Source organism: Rhineura floridana, chromosome 1, assembly GCF_030035675.1.
Source record: "Rhineura floridana isolate rRhiFlo1 chromosome 1, rRhiFlo1.hap2, whole genome shotgun sequence".
In the NCBI taxonomy this organism is placed as follows: domain Eukaryota; kingdom Metazoa; phylum Chordata; class Lepidosauria; order Squamata; family Rhineuridae; genus Rhineura; species Rhineura floridana.
The window spans coordinates 41543641-41562152 of NC_084480.1; the positions used below are offsets into that span (position 1 = coordinate 41543641).

Genomic DNA, 18512 nt, shown 5'->3' on the forward strand with positions numbered 1-18512 from the left:
ATAGCTAATAGCTCTCTGGGCGGTGTACAAAACAGGATTAAAATACAATATAGAATAAAATCAGTAACAGAAGGACACATTAAACTAAAAACATTAAACATAAAGCGTTAAACATTAAAACATTAAAATGCCTGGGAGTACAGCCAGGTCTTAACCTGGCGCCTAAAGGAAAGAACCGTAGGCGCCAGTTGTATTTCCTCCGGTAAGCTGTTCCACAATTCGGGGGCCACCACAGAAAAGGCCCTAGATCTAGTAACAGTCCTCCGGGCATCCTGGTAAGTTGGTACCCGGAGGAGGGCCTTAGATGCAGAACGAAGTGAACGGGTAGGTTCATAGCGGGAGAGGCGTTCCACAAGGTATTGCGGTCCCACACCGTGTAAGGCTTTATAGGTCAACACCAGCACCTTGAATCTAGCTCGGAAACAAATAGGTAGCCAGTGCAAGCGGGCCAGGACAGGTGTTATATGCGCAGACCGATTGGTCCTTGTCAACAGCCTGGCTGCCGCATTTTGCACTAGCTGAAGTTTCCGAACAGTCTTCAAGGGCAGCCCTACATAGAGCGCATTACAGTAATCCAGTCTAGAAGTTACCAGAGCGTGAACAACCGAGGCAAGATCATCACTGTCCAGATAGGGGCGTAGTTGGGCTACTAAGCGAAGGTAGTAAAACGCATTCCGTGCCACCGAGGCCACCTGAGCCTCGAGCGACAAGGAAGGGTCAAAAAGGACCCCCAAACTACGAACCTGTTCCATCAAGGGGAGTGTAACCCCATCTAGAACAGAATAAGCATCCACCATCTGAGCAGGGAAAGAGCTCACCAACAGTGTCTCAGTCTTGTCTGGATTGAGTTTCAGTTTATTAGCTCTCATCCAGTCCATTATCGCGGTCAGGCAACGGTTCAGCACATCAACAGTCTCACCTGACGAAGGTGAAAAGAAGTAGAGCTGCGTGTCATCAGCGTCATCATCATGTGCGTTTGCGGCCCCACGGCCAGCCTAGAAGATCATGCCATGGCTGCAGAGTAGGCTGTGAAACTTCTCCATCCCCGTCCAGCAACCTGCCAAAACAGAAACAATCGTGAACAATTGGGTCCTGGACCTTCAGACTCACCCCAGGGGTGAATGTACTCCAGGTAGGCAATTCACCTGCCTGGTATGCAGCCCCAATTCCATAGGCGCATGTCCCCCAAAACCCCCATGCGTCTGCTCCCAGGCTCTGTGACGCTAGGCCGAAACTTTATGAGGGAAGATCCCTCCCTGAATATCAGGCAATCGGGCCTGTAGATACAGGCAAAAAACCAAAACAAAAACACCATGACGCCCTCACGGGACAAGTGTCCAGTCCTGGGGCAGGATAAAATAATGGTGTGCCTCTTGCACCCCTGGTCTGCCTGGAAACAAACCTTGGACAGCCGGATGGCTCGTACGGAAGTCTGACCCAGACCCAAACACTCCCACCCCCCCATCCGGAAGGCTCCAAAATTAAGTGTGAGGGCCGCTGCCTGCAACAGCTGGTCACAGAGCACCTCCCTGACCAACAATCCCTGGTGGGTCAGGTGAACACGGACACTTTCTGTCCTGCCGGCCTGTAACTCCCAGAAATCCTCTCCTGCCCTCTGATAGCTGGTGAGCATGCTGGGGCAAAGATAGGCATATGGCCATCTCTGACTCCCCTCCCCCATCTCCCAGTGTGTGGTATGGGACTAGCAGTTCTCCCCCCCCCCCCAGAGTCGGTCCCTCCTCTAACTGAAACACCATGAGCACACTGCAGGAAAGGGGTGGGGCACACCACAGGTTGGTGCGTAAGGCAGCCAAAACAAAACAAAGACAAACCCTGAAGCTGTGGTAAGGCTGTGAAATCCCTGTTATGGCACCATAAACCCCGTGAACCCTGGGGCAGGATCCTCCATTTTCCCAGCTGCCAAAGGAACCCCCTAGCTCATAGTCACGCTATAAACGGTGCCGTCAGGTGCTAACCTGCACCCAAAGTCCGCCCTACCAGTGAACCGTAAATCATGAAAATAGCGCCCCGCTGCTTCTGAGCCCTCTCGTCTCCTGACTGTCCCTTCCAAGAAGGAGCTGAAGTGCTCCATACAAGAATACAGCAGCCCATAGGTAATGCTCTGCTGCATAGTCGACCAAAAAGGCAAAAACTCAAGAGCCAGCAATGCAGGCACATTATCTGCCACACTTGCCCATAAGGCACCTCTGCCACAGGCGTGCACTACATTGAATGCAGTGTAGTGCACTGTGCATAGACTATCCTGTATGAAGCCATTACTGACTGACCCCACTTGTAGGGATGATGGGAAGGGGCCAATAACCCTGCCCAAGTGTATGTCTTTATCTATCGTCCCCTGGACGAGTGCGTCCGTACCTAAGGCTGATTTAAGATTGCCGGCCATAAGAGCAAGCTGGGGGCCACAGTATAGTATCCAGAAAACCACCTAATAAAGAAAAACCGCATCATAAAATGAGTCTCCCCAGAAACCGGGCAGTCTGCCAGCTGGGAAGGGACACTTTCCTTGAGCAGCCTCTGCTATCCTTCTGGCATGTTTAATTGCGGGTTCATATCCAGCAGTTGTTAGATGGCATGGAGTTGAGCAATGTCATCTTCTAATGTCTGCAGATCAACTGACTCTTAAAAGCACAGGACTAGTGGCCTGTAAAAAAGGTGGCCACCTTATCTACAGTCAGTTTGCAAACTAGCTAAAGAGAAGATGCAAGCAAACGTGCAGCCTGTACATGATTACTGCAAAGAATTCCATTATGTTTAGATAATGAATCTGAAGCCTGAAAATGGATGAGGAATAATGCAAAGCATTTCTCCAACCTGCCTCCTCAAGTCCAGCAGAACATAGAATAAAGCAGTTCCATGGCCTTCATTTCTCACCATGACCATCACCACCACACACAGACCTTAGGACGTAAGATAGTCTGAAGAGACATGAGAAGGTCCAGTGGGGCGGTGGGTGCACCTTCTCTGAGAAGATCTACGTGGCCTCCAAGCGGGGGACTGCCACTGCTGCCGCCATTTACAACTATGGCGGTGGGATAAGGAACAACATCCAGCCACACCCTGCTTCTGCAGGACTGGCTGGTGCTGGGGAAAGCTTACTCGTATTTTGCCATCAGAGAAGCTGATCAGAAGTTCAACTGAAGGTGTCGGACTTGCAAGCATAGAAGCAAAGAGACAGAACCAACTCACAGCTTTGTTGGGGGCAGCCTGAGATGTTTCTGCTGCTCCAGGCACCTGCACCACCCTGTATTTTCACTGGAAGTTGTAATTGCTATTTTTTAATAATGTTATTTGTTATTTAATTTTTGTAAAGTGTATTGTTTTTCTGATGTATTTCTATATTTGTGTTTTTCTTGTAAGCCGCCTTGAGGGCCTTTTGGCCATAAGGCGGGGTATAAATAAACTATAATAATAATAATAATAATAATAATAATTTACTCAGAGAAATATGACTTGGACCAATTCTATGCACATTTACTTATGAGAACATCCCACCCAATGTATTGTTACTTCTTCCCATGGAAGGGCTCCCATGATTGCGCCCATACAGCAGAATCCCAATTATGTTTACTCAGAATATCGCAGGGTTTTGAAGAACGTATTTGGGGAGGAGAAGCTTGACAGTGAAAAGAGGGGATGAGCTCCCTGTGCATTTGCGGAAGTGAGGTAGTTTTGGAGGTGAAGTTGCAGCACTAATTGGGATCCCTACTGGCTCCTGCAGCCTCCTTTCTGTCTGCGGCTGCCACGTGCCCTCCTCAAAAAGCCTCTGCTCTTTGTCATTACATTGCATAGCTCCAATCCAAATGGCCTCCAACTGATGGCCACATGTTTCTCCCTAAATGCTCTGGGATGAAACATCACCCACAGCGTTCACTGCTTGCGGCTGCCATTTTAATGGTTCATGCCATAGCCACCATTATATGATATCTCAGAATATTGCTACGTTATGACAGAGCATCTCCAAACTTTCCTGGTTTGCAAAGACAGTGTGGAAGTGGAATGGCCTTTTCAGTACATCCCTTAATAAAAGCATCCCCACAGATGGCTGTCCAGCTGCCCCTGGAATGTCCCCAGTGTCAGATAGCCCAGTTCCTCTCTAGGTAATTGGTAAATGAATAGAAACAGTTGGTTTAAACTAAAAATACACTTCAGTATCAAGAAGAGGAGTCTACTCCTATTTCACTTTCTGTAGTGGGCGAGGGGGCCCAATAGAAGTATCTCCTGGCCCCAACTGGTGGTGCCGAGGGCTGAACCTGAGGACCCTTTGCATGCAAAGCAAGTGATCTGTTACTGAGCTACAATCCTTCATCTCCAGGGTCCGAGATCCCTGTAAATGGTAAAATAACCCTAGCAATAACAACACATGAAGTGCATTGGCTATGTTCCACTCCTCCACAGCTGGGGGTGGGCATCTACCCTCCGCCCTGGGGGCCCTGCCCTCCCCTTTCGGCCCACTTTGCCCCTTTTGGGCGGCATCCTGAGATTGAGCATGTAGCCAGGTCTATTCCCTTCCGCTAAAGCCCCCCCCCGGCCTATGCCCTGTTGCAGAAGCAAGGGGAGTGCCTCATCCAGAAAGGAGAGGTGGTAAGCATGAGGGAGCACTAGAGGGGCCCTGGCACCTTCACAGCCTGGCCGGACTGTGCCCTCTTCTCACCCTGCACCCCCCAGTCACCAACCAATTGGCTCCCCTGTACAGCCCCAGACAATCCAGGCCTCATTGCTGGCAAACTCTGAACATCGTGCTAGAGCCATCAGCAGGCCTCCTGTTGTAGCATTTCACCAGCCTCCTAATTTGTGCAGACTTAGTGAGAGCTGTACTACAGCCACCTATCAGCAATCCTGGGTCTCATCTTTGTCACTCCAAATGCTGTATATCACCTGTGTGTACCTCAGGGAGACAGCTATTTTCAAAAGCACTGAGACAGGCAGAAGATATTACACCAAACAGAACATCACCTGCAGGTCCTGTAATATAATTTATGTTATTGAATGCAAAAGACCAGGGTGTCATATCCAATATGTAGGAAAAACTACACCTGACCTACACACACACTTCAGAAACCACAAATCGGCAATCTTGACAAAAAAGTGGAGCAACCAGTTGCAAAACGTTTCAACACTGAGGGCCACAGCCTGTTGGACTTTTCTGTAACAGCTATAGAGATGCCAATAGATCCAGCAGCACTGACAAACAGGGAGAACTTTTGGATATATTCTCTGGACACATTGGCATCAGATGGCCTTAACCTGGAGAACGTTACAAACATCACTTAGCTTCTGCAAATGAAGCCCCTCTGAGCATTCCATCCTCAAAACTCTATAACTGCCACCTTAGTAACAGCGTTTGTGTGTTAGCAGCAGATGAAGTCAGAAGCCAAAACTTTTTGGTAGCACAATAAAAACCTCTGTGTTGTTAATCAGAATTGTGTGTGTGTGCAATACATTACTGCATCATAGCAAATCACCTCATAGCAAATCACCTGTGAACTAGTAGTTTTAAAGTTTTAAAAAGGAAGAAATTTTCAGGGGTGGGAATGGTTGGATCAGTGCAGATTTGCATTGCTCATTATTGTAGACCATGTGGTAATCTGAAGATCTCCCAAGCATTTATTTTCTTATGAGAAGAGAAAATAATCTGATACAGTAATGCTAAGCACAGGCCCACTTTTTTTTATATCATCCTTTAGGCCAATTTGTTTTAATGTTTGCCATATTGCCCTAAGCAGAAAAAAAAGGTAAATTGTGTCATTTCTCAGCTGTTGGAGCAAAACATTTCTCATGTTGTTCTAGTCCCACCTAGAAGTGTTCACATTACTTCAAATATATAATTTTCAATTTAGGAGTATCTTCAAAAATGGAGTTTTTTAAAAGAAAAACACACATTGCACTTGGAGCATAATGTCTTTATTATACAATGAATGGTGTCTCTTATTTGACTGGCTAAAATCATTTTTAATTCCTGCTTTAATTTTTGTCTTCCTATCCTACCTCCACCCCCGCCAGACTATGAATACAGAGGAGGAGCATGAACACTGGCGAGACAAGGAAAGCTACCTCTGTGCAGTGTGTCTGGATGTTTATTTTAATCCATACATGTGCTACCCCTGCCACCACATCTTCTGTGAACCTTGCCTACGCACACTCGCCAGAGATAACCCAACCAGCACTCCATGTCCTCTGTGCCGTACTGCAATAGCCCAAGTTTTTTTCCAATCAGGTAATACTTGGATCAATATACCCATCAGGTATACTTCATCTTTCCTAATCAGCACTACTAAACATTTGCCTGTGTTTTTTAAAGTAAATGTTCAGGGCTAATTAGAAAATGTTCTCCATATCTAATGTATTGGTAATCGGCTATACCTAGTGAAATTAGACATGATGGTAGCAGATCCACGGGTCTAAATCTACATCTATTCCTCTTATGTAGAAAGAGGGGTGTAAACGAATGTTAGTAGTAAAAGTGAAATGCAGTGAGGGGGTGCCATGATATCCTCTGCAGGTACTTTTCCAATGCTAAGAGAAGAACAGTTGGGGAGAAGGGCTATCGAGAGGAAACACCCTTCTTTCCACATAAGTGGGCAGATCCTGGTTTACATAGCCTGTTACCTTATTATGTAGCAGGAACCTTAGTGGTTGCAAGTTTCTCACATTCGTTTCTTTGGGTGCATCCAGATCAGCACTCCTATCACATTAATAAGAATTTTGTTGCCTGTGCCCTCGCCCTGTTTTGTAAAATACATTTTTTTAAAAAGAATGCTTGTTGCAGAAACCAAAATGTTTTTAAGTAGAATTAGCTCTGCATTATGGAGTACAATCACCTAGTAATCTTACCTATTGCTAGGTCTATTCAATCAATACTCTAACCCTGTCTGATGGGACAAACTCAGAAGCATGTGTTGTACTAAAATTCAGGATACAACAAGTTTTTTAGTTATTCCACAGTATGTTCTATCTCAGTCCAAGTGCTAGTGAAGAATTAAATTGCCACTAAAGCATTCCTCTCTCATCGCATTAAAGATCATAACCAGTCTAGCAGTAATCCATTCATCTAAGCTTTCTCCAGATCTTCAACTTTTGACATTAAACTGTGGGTACATTATCTGACTGAGCTTGGAGATCCTGCAACCCAGAGAGCTTTTTCCTTATTAAACTTTCAGCTTTGAAATCTGCAGTAACAGAGGGAAGAGTACTCAGCATCCCCACAGGAGCAGAAGATATGCATTTGTGGTTTAATGGAAATTGAAGATCTACCTCATTATTTATTGTACTGTCCATTATATAGCACATCCAGAGATAATCACTTGGGCACATTTCTAAAGAGGATGAGTAACTGCCCCCCCAAAATCCAGACTATTATTATTATTATTATTATCATTATTGTTGTTGTTGATGATGATGTTGATGTTGTTGTTATAATTATTATTATTATTAATAGAAAGGTACACTTGTAACCAATTAAACAGCTATATTTGCAAAATGGTGGCAGAAATAACTTGTATGACTGAGTCAGGAAGGCAAGCTATTAATTGAAAAGGTGATGAAAATCATCAGTGATATTGTGTGTGTGCCTTGAGGTTTTGGGTGGCTTCCCTTATACTAGAGTCCAGGCTGGATGATGCTTTCCCTCAGTCTTCTCAGTAAATTTATTTAGAAAAAATTTATACTGCCCTTCATCATACACAGAGTGGTTTCCCACAATATAAAAATATCATATAGCATAAGTAATAATTAAAACAATAATTAAAACACAATATTTAAAAGTACTAACCATCATAAAATGTACAAAATAAGGCAAGGGTCTTAGACATTCTCCACTAATTTCCTGGTCATATTTTACCAGGAGGACAAATATGTTTTTACTTAGATGTTGCCATATGCATTTCCAAGAGAAGGGAGTTCCATGGTCAGGGTGCACAACAGAGAAGGATCTGTTCTTTGTCACAGCATAGCAAGCTGTGGTCACTAGTGAGACAATGAGGAGGGTGCTAGTGGAGAGACACCATTGGACGTTACCAAGAAATTCATGACAGAAAATGAAAGCAGAGAAACTCCTTTTGGAGAAAAGGAATCTTTGGCTATAACCCAATGAGAGAAAGAGTACATTAAAAGCAAAAAGAAAAGGAGCTCTAGAAGGAAAATGGAAGTAAAGGAAGAAGAGAAGGAGAAGTCAAGTGAAGTCTTGTTCCTTGCTACATGATTGCCTGTGTCTGCAAAGGGCAAATAGCAAATATTTTAAATGAATAAAAATTTAAAATGCCGTATGACATTACAGCACCAACTATGATCCCTATTAATGAAAACCAGAATTTCATCTTTAGTGGTACTTAATATTTATTTATTAAAAGTATTTGTAATCAGGTCTTCATAGCAGATATACATAAATCAAAATCAAATTTAACAATAAAAACTAAGACAATGTAAAGCTGCACAAAATACAGAATTCAAATTAAAAGACAAAGCAGCAATGACATAAACACTCTGATTCCCATCCCCCCAATACACCTTACCTGTCCCCAAAGACCTGGGCAAAGAGGTTCATCTTCACCTGCCAATGATACAACAACAGTGTAATTGCAAGACAAAGCTCAGAGGGATGGTTATTTCAAAAGTGTGGGGCTGCCACAGAGGAAGCCAGTTCACATACACTGCACCTCATTACGTGTGAGAAACCTCATTAGGTGTGAGAACCACCAATGGGGCTTCCCCTGCAGATCTCAGAGCTTGGGCAGACTGGTATGGGAGGAGGCATTCTTTCAGATATTTAGAGCCCAGGTTGTTACAGGGCTTTAAATGTCAACATAAGCATCTTAAATGAAGCCAGAAGACAATTGGCAACCAGTGCAAATGTTTCAAAGCTAATGTTTTCTGCAAAGGCCAAGGGGCATCCACTTAAATATCCTGGCCATTGCAGGTTGCACCAGTTGCAACATCTGTATTCACATAGAGTGCGTTACAGTAGCCCCAACCTGGAAGTTACCAGCGTATTGATAACTCTGGTTCAGCTATAGCTGGGCATAGATTCTTCTAACCAACAGAGCCACAGGGGCTTCATATTACAAACATGGGTAAAATAGTACCCCCAAGTTATAATCATGTTCCTTCAAAAGGAGTGCAGCCCCCACTAGAACAGGATGTCCCACCAATTCCTGGATCCAAGAACTGCCTGTCCATTGTATCTACATCTTGTATGGTATAGTTTCAGTTTATTGACCCACATCCAACCTATCACCACTTCCAGACATCAGTTCACCAACTACACTGCCTCTCCTGATTCAGATGGTGCAAAGAGAGAGAGAGCTGGGCTATTCAGGTACTTTAATAAAAAAATATGTACCCTCCTAGTTGTGCTTTGCATCAAATAAAAAATCTAATGCATCATCTCTTTTTAAACGCTGTATATTTTAAATCATATACACCTATCATCCCCAGTTTCCGAAGTAAAAATAAAATAGAAAGATTATGCAGTAAAAAATATGGATGCACTAGAGGCTTTGCCCCTGTGAGTTTTGTAGCCCCATACACAGAGAGAGGGGGGGACTTCTAACCCCCCCATGGACTCCCAAATATATACACACACATACACAACTCCCAAAATGTACCCCCCCACCCCAGACAACTCACAAAATGTCTCCCACATCCTCAGGCAACACCCAAAACGCCCCCCAGGCAATTGCTGCTACCCCAGTGTACTGGCCTGCCAAAGCTGCCACTGCCACCCTACCTCAACTGCTTACCTGCCATCCACATTGTCAATGCCACCCACCCACCCTGACACTCACCTGCCCACTCACCTGCCCACTCCTGATACTCACCAGCTTGCTTCCTCGCCCCCAACACTTGCTCACTCACCTGCCATCCTTGCTTTCCTCACTCCCTCACCTTGCTTGCCTGCCGTCCTTTGCTTCTCCCTGCCCCCATGCATGACAGTGTGACACCTTTAAAATATTGCAGTTAGAAAAGTTTATGGCTGTTCCTACAGACAGATTATAATAAATATTCACTAATAGATAAATATTCACAAATAAATAAATATTCACTAATAATATTCACTAATAGATAAATAAATAATAGGAAAAACAACCTTGCGGTTTAAGAACATATCTATACCCAACAAATATAGCAGGAGACCTGATCTCCGCTCTGAGATATTGTACTGCTCTACAAATTTGTCAAAATGCAAACACAATTTGGGTTGGTCTTTCACAATCCAATCCACTCCTGTGTAGCTTGGAAGAATTTGGTAACTGTGCCTCTGAGCATTTGGTGAGTGGTGGCAACACCTGCCATCTCCAAAGATGGAGAATTACATTTTTGTATGTTTGTTGGTGTTCTTCTTACTTTGCTTTTTTCCTGTGTTACTATTGTTTCAACAGAGCATCTAACCTAGAAAATTATATTTCTCTCATCCTAGAAATCTGGGTCAATTTTATCTTTATTAATTTCAAAACCTTTTTATTGGTCAGTGTCATATGATGGTGAAGACAGCCTTTTGTGTTTCAAACTGGAGGTTATGTTCTATTTCTATTTGGGGTGCATTAACACCCAGTTGAACCTGAAACTGCAGTTTGATGTAAAAGCAGACTGATTACAATATGTTGCTACTTAAGCTATGAATCTAGCTGTTGGAAAAACAAACTTGGCCTGCCCAAGATGCATGTGCTCAGCCTGCTATGCTTAAACCATGCTTAAACTATGCTTAAGGAAGGGTGGGCATGGCAATTAAAAACATAGAGCGCACCTAACAATTTGTTAGAATATGTTTCACCTCCCACTGTTTTATCTTGTGAAAACTGAGACCCTCCCCATGTCCTTTGGAGACTATTCAGCAGGATAGTCAGTGCCATTATTCCACAATTGATTTTGGAGTTTTTTTAGTTTTTTTTATGCAAAGTGTTGCTGTACTTCACATATTCATAGAAACAGAAGCAAAAGAAAATGATCTACTATAGGAAACTTCACTAAAATCGCAAAGTAAATCAAACATATTTAAAGTGACTATCTGAACTATATCAACTGTTTTATTTATTTATTTATTTATTTTGTTAGTCACTTTTCTTCACAAAAGTGAACCCAAAGTGACTTACAATCAATAAACTAGCTGGATAAATTCCTATAAGACTTAATTTCTACTTAGAAGCAGGTGGAAAAGCTACCTCAACTGGAAGTTCAGGACAGTATTATTTTTTAACTGTTTTAGTATTGTTGCTTCCTCTCTGCTAAAACAAGATCAGCACAGCACATATTTCTGTTATTTGGGCTGATTTTGCCTGTTAGTGAATTTCTCTGCTTTTTAATCTGGGAGGTAAGAAATGGGATCTTGTGCAAGTTTGCTGAGAATGGACTGATCATTTGCATACTTATTGAGTTCAGTGGGATTTCTTCCCATGTAATCATGCTTAGGATAGGTGAAACTGACGATGAGGGAGGAGGAAGGGCTGGAGCCAGCAGGGGAGAAGGAAGTGAGGAGAGGAGAGGAGAAAGGCAGGTCTGATCATTTGCATGCTTATTGAGTTCAATTTACTCCCGTGGGATTTACTCCTGTACAATCATGCTTAAGATAGGTAAAACTGACTATGGGGGAGGAGAAGAAGAGGGGGAAGGGAGAGGAGAGAGAAGGAAGGAAGAAGTGAGGGGGAAGGGCAGATGAAGGGATGGGAGAGGATAGGAGAGAGGGAAGGGCAGGTTTGATCATTTGCATTCTTTTTGAGTTCAGTGGGATTTACTCCTCTATAATCATGCTTCGGATAGGTGAAACTGACCTGGGAAAGGGGCAGGGGGGGAGGCGAGGAGATTGGGTGGATGGGCACTAGGCAGAGGGGAAGCCCCTTTTCTTTCCAAAAGGAAAACATTATGAACAGTTTCATTGTATTTCAGGCTTTTACCTACCTTTTATTCTATAGCAGGCACATGTAATCTCCCACCCCAATTTAAACCAAAGCTGTCCCTGGCCACATCCACACCAGACCTTTGTTTCACCTTAGACAGTCCTGGCTTCCCCAAAATAATCCTGGGAAGTGTAGTTTGTGAAGGGTGCTGAGAGTTGCTAGGAGACGCCCTATTCCCCTCACAGAGCTACAATCCCAAGAAGAGGAGCTGACTGTTAAACCACTCTGGCCACTAGAGCTCTGTTATGGGAATAAGAGTCTCCTAACAACTCTCAGTACCCCTCACAAACTACCCTTCCCAGGATTTTTTTTTGGGGGGGGGGAACCAGGACTGTTTAAAGTGTAATCAATGTCTGGTGTGGGTGTGGTCCTCTGATTAGCCAAGGCAAACAGTCTGGCTTTTAGAACACGGACAGTTGGTTCTTACTGAGCATGGCCGTGCTTATCATTGACTCCAAAATTAAATTTCTTAAAATTAATTCAAATCAACCAGACTTTTTTTAACTTTTAAACTGCAGAAGATGAAGGTCAAGAGTATTATTTTATTTATTTATTTATTATTTGATTTATATCCCGCCCTTCCTCCCAGCAGGAGCCCAGAGCGGCAAACAAAAGCACTCAAAACACTTTAAAATATCATAAAAACAGACTTTATAATACATTAAAACACAACATCTTTAAAAACATTTTTTAAAAAGCTTTGAAGACATCTTTAAAAAAAAGGTTAAAAACATACTGTTGGTTTTTTTAAGTTTAAAAACATATTAAAAAGCAATTCCAACACAGATGCAGACTGGTATAAGGTCTCAACTTAAAAAGGCTTGTTGAAAGAAGAAGGTCTTCAATAGGCGCTGAAAAGATAGCAGAGATGGCGCCTGTCTAATATTTAAGGGGAATTCCACAGGGTAGGTGCCACCACACCTATGTTTCCCATGTTGTGCAGAACAGACCTCCTGATAGGATGGTATCTGCAGGAGGCCCTCACCTGCAGAGCGCAGTGGTCGACTGGGTATATAAGGGGTAAGATAGTCTTTCAGTTATCCTGGTCCCAAGCTTTATAGGGCTTTGTACACCAAAACTAGAACTTGGCCCGGTAGCAAATGGGCAGCCAGTGCAATCCTTTCAGCAGTAGGGTGACATGTTGGTGATACCCTGCCCCAGTGAGCAGTCTCACCGCCACATTTTGCACCAGCTGCAGCTTCCAGACCAACCTCAAGGTAAAAGGTAGAGTATGGGGCAAGGTCAGTAACAGGATTACAGGTACTCTGTGAACATGGCTGCTTTTTAATTAATTTCAACAAATTATAAAACCACTGTCAAAAAAAAGTCCAACAGTGGTCTGGATATTTTTTTTCTCTTTTTACACTTTTACACTTTGAACTCCCGATTCTCCCAAGTGTGTTGTGCATCATGGAGATTTGTACAGTTTTGTTTTGAAATGAGCTTATGGGAAGCAGCAGAATGGCAAGGGGGAGTATTTTCAATTCAACATTGCAGAATGCGAAAAATTTATGCTGGCTATAGTATACAGCCACTTTCATGGCTATATAATTAACATATGATATAGTTAGAAAAGTTTATGGCAATTTCTTCAGACAGATTTGGAACAACAGACTGGGGAGTGAGCCAGAAACAAATTTAGTAAACTCCTCATATACAGTATGATTGTCTTTCATTTAACACAAACTGCAGTAGATTATGGACTCAATTATTCATATAAAAATGTCTTGTTTTATAACACTTCTAGAGCCTGTTTATGCAGTTTGAGCACAGGGGAAGAGATATGGCCATTTAAGTATTGTAAGCTATTAGACAATCTAGAAACTGCATCAGACCCCCAAAGTTAATAATCTATTTTAGGGTGCTGCTATATAAAGTTAACAGAGGGTGCTCTTTAATTACATGTATCAGTTTTCTTGACTATTAGGGACAAGGAAGAAATTGGATTCAGTTCCCATTTAAAGGTGAAACTACCTATTTCATACTATCTGAAACAATAAGCAAACCGAACACAGCCATCCTTCAAAATTCACACTTCTCCAAATTTCGTGATGCAGTTCTCCAACCAAACAATTACAAAAATACATATATTGGGGGGAAATATGCGTAAATGCATGTATTAGTGAAAATAACGTGCAAAATGCATTCTATTAAAGGAAAGTTCTTACAAAAATGTGTGTATTAGTCAAAACTGCATACAAAATTTGCACTGAAATGTGCACTAAGATACAGATTCTCATGAGTATTTGTTTAAAAAATTAAATTGCTGCAGAAACGTGGAGAACTGAATTTAAGACTGGAAAAATGAGAAAGTGAAATTGACAGATTCACATATCTCTATTGACTATTAAAGAGACACTTCTGCATTAAAATCTTTGCTTATTTGTAATTTTCTCTATGTTTATTCCCTAGGCTGCAGTGCTTTATATAGCTAAGGATACTTAAGTATCACTGATTTCAAAAAGATATTGCAGCATAAATATAGAAATAAATAAATAAATGCATTGGATTGCGGCCTTGCATCATAATGTAAAAAGCTAGACGTACCCAAAGGCTTACATGCAACCTGTGTGACTTTTGTTGTAGCCTGATCCTATGCATACTTATTCTGAGTTCAGTGAAACTTATTTCCTGATGAGAACACACAGGATTGCAATCCAAATCTTACTGCAAGTCTTTTTAGTTCCATCTTACATAAAAAAAACTTCTGTTGAAACTCTTCCAAGTTCCAGATCTGGTTTGTCACATAGTACAGAAGGCAACTGTTTTAAAAGCACATCTCCAAAATCATAGTTAAGTGGTAAATAGTGGGCTCATTAAATGGTTTTCTAGATTGTAGCATTGGTCTTGATTTCATATACTTAGAATAAGTTTCTTGAAAGTAACAGATCTAACTTGAAGAGCTCATTCTCTTTTAAGTGTTCATATCTCTGAAATTCAAAAATCTTTAGCAATGACAAAGCTTACATTGTGAAGTGGTTTGGATGTGTGAAGTACTTTTTTTCTTCCTCTACACTGCAGAACTGAACAATTCAACAAAAGCTCACTTTCCTGTTGAGCATTCAAAATTAAAGGAAAATTTTCAAGAATCAGGATTAGCAAAATGGCCCCTTCCTAGCTGCAGGAAAGCATTCAGAGTTATTGAAGGTAAGAATGATATTGCTGATTATTTTGCCTTAGCAGTTCAATAACAGTGCAATCCTGTGGATGCTTACTCAAAAGTCCCATTGTGTTTATATACTCCCGGTTAGGTGTGTAAAGAATTGAAGCCTTAGTATTCACAGACATGTGTTGGCCTTATTAGATCCTAGTCTTCATGAGAACATATTTTCTTATAGATCTGTATCTGTTCTAAAAATAATGGTATTATCCCTTTTTGTAGTTACAACAGCACTTACCTTTATGAGAGTTTAGACTTCCCATTATAATGAAAGTATAGTGTTCTTTGGCCTATCAAACATTTGTAGTTCTGCTCCCAAGCAAAATTTACCGCTATCAGAAATTATGCTTCTCTTTTCTTTCATTGATTGCCATTGTCCTACTGTGCTTGTGCCGAGCACGTATTTTTGTTGTTATATAACCAGCATAAACACAGCCCAGGACATATACATTGTTGCTAGTGTTCTTGTTTGCCCAATGTCACTTAGAAAAGTGTAGCCACTTGGCTTAGGTGGTGCCGGCACAAGAGAAGCCAGCGTAAAGTTCCACCACATCCAATTGCCGTTCAGGAGCCTCTGGGTTGGCTGAGCGCTGACTCTGCTGGGAGGCACACACTGGGACCAGAAGTAAAAGCCTGCTCTTCCAAATGTCCCTACCGGGGAGTAAGCCCTCTCCATTGACTTCTATTGTATTTATTTCCTTAGACCCATCTTTTTCTCAGCATAACTTTTGCTTAAATTGGACTTGCAGGAACACGCTAAACATGAGTTAGATGTGGCCTAAATCTCCTCATCTCTCCTCACCTCACCTCAGCCCCTTTTTCGGGACTTACACCAGCTTCACTTATGCCTGTCCTGACTGAGACCCAGCTGAGCCCCGGCTGAGGAGCTTACACTGGAAATCCAACTCCCCTCAGCCCGGCATAAATGCAAGTTGGATTGCACCCTAAAGCACCTCTGCCAGATGTCTATTCAATCTTTTCATAAAAACCTACAAGGAAGAAAATTCTGTAAGCTCCCTAAAAAAGATTGTTGAAATACTAAAACCAATCTTTCATTTTGATGTTTTAAACAATAGAATTACAAAGTTTGAGGGAACTTTATAGTACAATGAAGTGCAATTAAAAGCTGGAAAAAATCCTAGGAACATCAGTAGGTAAAAGAGGCATGGAGTAGGAAAACTGAAAAAGAGCAGTACAACACTGAAGCAGATTTCCTTAGGTTATGAAAGATACCCTTATCACTGGAGATCTTTAAAGAGTAGCTTCGACAAAGAGGATGATTTTGGGGGTATTCATCCTTCAGACAGAAGGTTTGTCTAAATGTCCTCTAAGGTTATTTCCAGATGTATATTCAAGGTTGAAGATAAGATAACAAAGATATGTTCAGGCATGATCTCTACTTCTGTCAGGGGCTTAAAACTGATGAGTCATAAAGTCCCCTCAGTAAACTTTTTAGGGAGGCTGTAGAATTTTCTTCTTGTAGGTTTTTCATGAAAAGGACAAACATCTGGTAGGGATGTACTGGCAGAGAGTAGGGAACTGGACAACAGTCCTCTGGTTTCCTTGCAGCCCCATGGTTCTATGATAATGACCTCCTTCAAGTCATTAATGTGTATATTAAATAGCAATTAATGTTTAACCAAAAATGCTCAAGGATTAAAACCATTGCCTCTTGTCAGTTGATAATTAGCATCTAGTTACAAATCTCATTTTCAGTACCAACTACAGTTGTACTAGGATAAGATTAGTACTAACCATAATTTGGAACAGTAGGATTCTCCCTTCCCCAGACCAATTTTTAGTATCACAGTCTACATAGAATCCAGACTATTTTTGTTAAGAGAATTTCTATAAACTACATAAAACAGTACCCACTGATAGTCCAAAAAAGGAAATGAACATTTGTAAGAGTGTGCCTAATTAATTTCTTTTAGCAAAACTCTCAGTGGTGTACCTCCCTAGTTCTGTTTCCATGTCAGGAAACTGCTTGCTAGCTTTTCTTCCTAATTTTTTCCTAAATTGTATCTCTTAGGACAGATATAATATTTATAGTAACTCTAAAGCCTTTTAGGTCACTCCTCCCAAAGGCTCAGTGGGCCATGTTTTAAACATGATGCATTATGTTTCTTTTCTCACCTTTCCAGACTTTCAGAACATTCTGACTACACAAGATTCATTGCTACAGAGTGTTTGTGATTTCCTATTAAGACAGTTTTTCATTAAAGAAAAATAATAGATTTAACTTTCATGGTATCGATGGAAACATAATATCTAAAAAGCAGGAATATTAAAACAAGAGATAAAACACAAATCTATATTACAAAATACCATCTTACAAGTTTGTACTTGTTTTACATTACTTTACATTTAGAAAAATATGCTGCCATTGCAAGGGATACTTATGAAAGATTTTCTGCTTTTTTTAACAAGTACTTTATTCTGTAACAAATGAAAACAGTGTTCTACAACATTGTTTTAAATCACTGAAAGATCAGCCATTTGCTTTAGGACTGCATTCTCTTACATCTAATTAAGATAACCAGAAACATTGTTCAGATAATTATTACATGTTTGCTTCCTTCATATATATGTTGTAGCCATTAAGTAAAGTTGTCCATTACATGCAAATACTATCCTCTTCACATAACTGCACTTTTTAAATTTAGTTATATTTTTAAAATATAACTAATTTGCAGCTATTTTTAATTTGCCCTCTCCAATTGAAGGCTTTGGATTGGTATAAAGTTGCACCATTGATGGGGTATTGTGGCACAAGTGCTGCCGATAGGGTGGATTGAACAAGTGTACAATACAGCATATATTTGCTCCTCCGCTGTGCTTCCCACATCCCATCTATAGCCCCACCTCATTTCAATCATGCCATTGGCAGAACAACTCCAGCAGTGGCTTGTGCTCTCGGTGTTTCTGGCATTCCACTGAGGAAGAAGGGCTTCCACCAAAACCTGTGGCCTCTCAGCCAGCAGATCTTGAGTATAAGATTGTGCCCTGAATGTATTTAATATTATTGATCTGAATGATAGTGAGTGTGTGTGCATGCATGCATGCCCATGCAAGACATAGCTCTCATTTTTAACATAAAAATAAATTGATTGGCATTAAACTGCTAGGAGGATAAATATAAATATTTCTGTAATTATCTCAAAACTATTTTGAAATGATATAATAAAAAGTGTCATCACATCTGTGAAGCAGCTGACTATTTTGTTAAAGAACAGATTTAAATAGCAACAACAAATTACAATGTGATATTTCCTAACATCTGCAAGTCAGTTGTTAAACTCTCAGTAACAGTAGCATGCCTGGTATTGATGAATATTCATGGACCTCTGATTTCCAGGTTAAATATCTTGAACCTTCCTGGTATTATATTAGCCATCTTCAAGTCTTCATACAGAAACTAATCACAGAAAGTAGTTATATGTTAG

The 18512-nt window shown here is 41.3% G+C and overlaps 1 protein-coding gene across 5 annotated transcripts in view; it reads left to right on the top strand.

The window, feature by feature from the left end:
- The window catches only part of RNF180 (ring finger protein 180), a 135398-nt gene that overhangs the window by 99504 nt on the left and 17382 nt on the right, over positions 1-18512 (top strand). For all 5 annotated transcript variants that reach the window (XR_009761578.1, XM_061619077.1, XM_061619066.1 and 2 more), the window contains exons 5-6: positions 6022-6235; positions 14928-15053. Coding sequence is in view for 4 of the 5 variants with exons in the window: in XM_061619077.1 (XP_061475061.1) it covers positions 6022-6235; positions 14928-15053 (340 nt within the window). In the remaining variant the exon portion in view is untranslated. The remainder of the gene's footprint in view (positions 1-6021; positions 6236-14927; positions 15054-18512) is intronic.